Consider the following 4,050-nt stretch of genomic DNA (forward strand, 5'->3'; position numbering starts at 1 on the left):
CGCCCTGAGCCCTAGTCTGCTCGCCGCAGACGTCGCCATGGGTGCTCTGCTCTCGGGATGTAAGAAGCTCGTCACCGGCCCCTGAGTACTCTGCATGGTCCAGAGCAGCGAGGCGAGGCCCTTGTGAGCTGCGGGTCAGAGTTAGCCTAGAACCTGACGCAACCAGAGGGCTCCACCTCTGGCGCGTCGGGGACCATGAGCTGGAAGACGCATCCCCAGACGTTGTTGGCATCCTTTTTTCATCGTCTGGTCTAGGGGGAGGCAGTCGGGCAGCATAGGCGAGGAGTTGCTTGTAGAGGGTGCGCTTATGGGGCGAGTAGTTAAGGAGACAAAGAGGGGTGGAAGTGGGGGCGGCGGACGCCAAGGGCGGCAGCGAGGCAGCGTTCTAGGTGACAGGGTGGATGGGCGCGCGGCGCGACCGCCGCCAATGGGCCCTTCCCGCACCTCCTCCCTTTCCTCCCGAAGGCCATCTTCCATCATAGCACCTGCGTGCTTGCCTCCGCTCGGGACCGAAGAGACGAGGAAGAAGAAAATAAAAGGAGAAAGACGATGAGTGGCTGACTGGTGGGTCCCCCGTCCACCTCCGTTGGTCAAATATTGATCTGGATTAGTCTTCGTCATGTCAGTCTGACAGGTGGACCCAATCAATCAAATTCGCTGTTTTTGCGAGCAAAGTCGACGATTAGTGCTCCGAGTTATAGGTTAAGCTGTTACGTTGTACCAAGTACTAGCACACGATGGGCATGTATATCAGTCTCACATACTGATCTCAATTTCCATCTGTTTTTCAGGAATTTTCTAGTCGAACCAAGCTTCCGAATCACGGCGCGGATGAACAGCCTGGAGGTGCATGCCCCGCCCCTGCGTATTACTCTCCATTTTCCATGCTCTTAGTAAATGTACCTTTGCTCGGTTGTATATTGATGCTGGATGCAATTTACAATGCTGATGTGGTGAATGTTAATATTGTCGCTGGATTCATATGGCTAGCACTGATGCATTTGTGGGCCGAAACGGCACGATCCTTTGTAGCAGCGGAAATCACAACCAAGTCATACTCAAGCTGATCACGGTGTGCCTTCCGATCTATGGAAGACCAGGAAGAAGAATAGAATTGCTATCCTTCCGATCCTGAACCAAATATAAGGGCTTAGTGGGTGTTTAACTTCTTTTGATTTGTGTTTTGTTGTCCCTGAGGCGAATATTGCAGTTCGCTCATCAAACTGCCAAACAATTTGAGTGCTGTACCGGAGTAAGCCTGGAGTTCCCGGGTTCTTATCACAGCTGATAAAAGAATGAAGCTCACCCAAAAAAACGCGAAAAGGAGAAGATTGCGCAAAGCTATTATCATCCACCAACATCCCAAATCAAGAATCAGAGTTAGAGGAGCTACCAAATTAAGGATTCCAGAAGGAAGATCAATGATAACATCAGCAGTTCACCACATGAAACCAATCAAGCCAGACACGGACGGACGCTACACAATGGTGATTCTTGTTTTAAAATCCGCTAACAGAGCAACCAAACAGTAGCACATAGTTTCATATACCATACCAAAGTAACTGCAAGCGTTTGATTTTTGATCGGCCATGACAGAGCTCACAGCAATTGAAAAGCATTACTACAAAATTGGAGTTACAGATTGCAAAGATATGCGGCGACTCAGTTCTCCAGGCCGGGCACCTGCATGCGGCGGGCGGCCTCGGACTTCTTGCCGCCGAAGATGTCGTCGGATACGACCCTGAGCTGACCTCGGTTCTTGGACTTGGCGATCTTCTGGATCGTCTTGGGGTTGGTGACCTTCTGCAGCTTCGAGCCCGTGCGCAGCACGTTCTCCTTCTTGCGCTTCTCCCGCTCCTCCTTCTGCTTGCGCTTGGCGACCTTGTTCTGCCGGATCTCGTCCTTGAGCTCCGCCACGCGCGCCTGGTACGCCTTCTTCAGGGACTTGTCCCTCACGCGCTGCTCCAGAGGGACGGGCTTCCGGGACACCATCAGCGCGGAGGAGCGGCGCGTGCGTGGCTCCTTCCATGTCCGCCCCGAGACGCGCCCGGCGATGACGCCGTCGTAGGTGGGCGACCCGAAGGCCGCCGGCTTGGACGGGTCAGACTGGGAGGCCACTGCACGGAGCTTGGACGACCGGGGCGCGTCGGCGTCGAGGTCCATGGAATCGGCGGCATCTGCCTCCTCCTCCCGGCGCTTGCGCTTGCCGCGCTCGCCGCCGAGGCCCTCGTCGAGGTAGCGAAAGTCGAGGTGCGAGGCCATGGGGGAGACTAGGAGCTAGGGTTGGGTTTCGCCGTCTTTGGGTTTGGGAGAGAGAGGAAGAGGGACTGGAGGCGGAAGGGGTGGTTTTTGTTAGGGTTTGAGACACGGATGGCGGAGGCAAGTTGGATGGGCCAGAGTTGGCGTAAATTTGGAAGGCCCATTTCACTACTAGCTCTGGTCGAAAAAAAAGTTCGTGTCTTTTTTTTTGTAAAAACATGTGTCTTGTAAAACAAATAGTGCATGAAAAGTTGTTATTCCACCCATTAACTCTTGCAATTTTTAAGAACACAAACGCTTATTTTTCTCATGTAAATTTGCAGTAGTATATACTCCCCCTGTTTCTAAATATAAGTCTTTTTTTTGCATGATAATACGTGTCTCATTAATAAAATAAAGATCCAGTTACAAGCCACGTAAACATCAACATTATAGGACTGAAAAGATAGGATATTCCTATGTAAAAAACCAACGCGTGTCCCTCTCCACTAAGGAAAAGGAGACATATCACCGCTTCACCCGGGCTCGACTTGGCTCCATCGCTGATCGGCAGCTTTACGGACCTCCAAAGTAGTTTGCCTGAAGCAAAACCATTGCCGTTGAAAGAATTAGAACGGGGCAACGTGTCTCTGGACACACCATCGAACTCTAGAACTGACACCCCCCGCACGACTACAACGTCGGAGGAGGAAACCAGAACTGTCAGCCTCCAACCACAAACCTAGCAGGAGATGCACCATCTTCCAGCTGTCACTTGTGTAGACAACCATCTGCGCATACTCCTGGACGACAAAACCTCCCTGTTCCACCATGGCGTCGGGGACAACGCCGCAACAACGGGGACAGAGCGGAAGGAGAGACACACTTGACGGAGTCGCCGTCGCTGCCTCGCCAACACCATCCATGAATCCTAACGCCACCGATCTGAAGGATCGGCAAACACACGATGTCATCAACTCCGAGACGCCGCCATGGAAGACACTGCCGGTGTGGGAGTGGAGTTGAAGCAAATTTATTCATCCAGGCACCGCTCCCACCATCCCAACGACTCACCACGACCTACAAATCCAAACCCTAACTACAGAACGGAGGAACGGGGTCCCCCCTTCCTCCTGCCGCTGAAGCAGCAGCCAGAAGGACAGGGGGTCGGTGCCCTGGCCGATGGAGATTGGTGGAAGAAGATCACCTCCAGCAGCCGGGAGGGAGAGGGGGCCAGCGCCCTGGCTGGTGGAGATCGGTGGAAGAAGATCACCTCCCTAGTCGCCTGGCTCGTGGCGGCGGCTAGGGTAGCAAGGAATAATATAAGTCCTTTTATTGAGATTCCAACAAGGACTATGTATGGAGCAAAATGAGTGAATTTACACTCTAAAATACATCCATAAGTCCATGTCGAAATCTCTAAAAAGAACTTGTATTTACAAATGGAGGGAGTATATGTGCATGATATAAATATTTTCAGTACTTGTAAAAGTTTAAAATATGATTCTTTGTTTTTTTTTCTGAACTAAAGGGTGCAACAGGTATCACAGAATCCGTTTGCATATGGAGTTCAACCTCGTTTCGTCCGGCTTTTATAAGGTGTGCACCACATTTTCTGTTGATCAATTAACGACATAAGAAATACATGAACCCCTTATAAGCACGACGAATGGAGTACTATGTAAAAATTAACATGCAAAGGTTATACAAGTCATATCGGAGCATCAATCTGATTACTGAATCAAGTTATCTGCTCGACCTTAATTCACAAAACATTTAACTCAAATGCGTAAATTCACGAAACATATCTGA

General features: G+C 50.8%; 1 protein-coding gene across 1 annotated transcript; it reads right to left on the reverse strand.

Annotated features, from left to right (window-relative positions):
* Positions 1-1,473: 1,473 nt before the first annotated feature.
* LOC125517559 lies at positions 1,474-2,337 on the reverse strand. The gene has a single exon (XM_048682761.1). It carries the CDS (start codon positions 2,260-2,262, stop codon positions 1,663-1,665), a length of 600 nt encoding a protein of 199 aa, XP_048538718.1. The 5' UTR covers positions 2,263-2,337; the 3' UTR covers positions 1,474-1,662.
* Positions 2,338-4,050: the final 1,713 nt, after the last annotated feature.

The sequence above is a fragment of the Triticum urartu genome, chromosome 6, assembly GCF_003073215.2.
Source record: "Triticum urartu cultivar G1812 chromosome 6, Tu2.1, whole genome shotgun sequence".
In the NCBI taxonomy this organism is placed as follows: domain Eukaryota; kingdom Viridiplantae; phylum Streptophyta; class Magnoliopsida; order Poales; family Poaceae; genus Triticum; species Triticum urartu.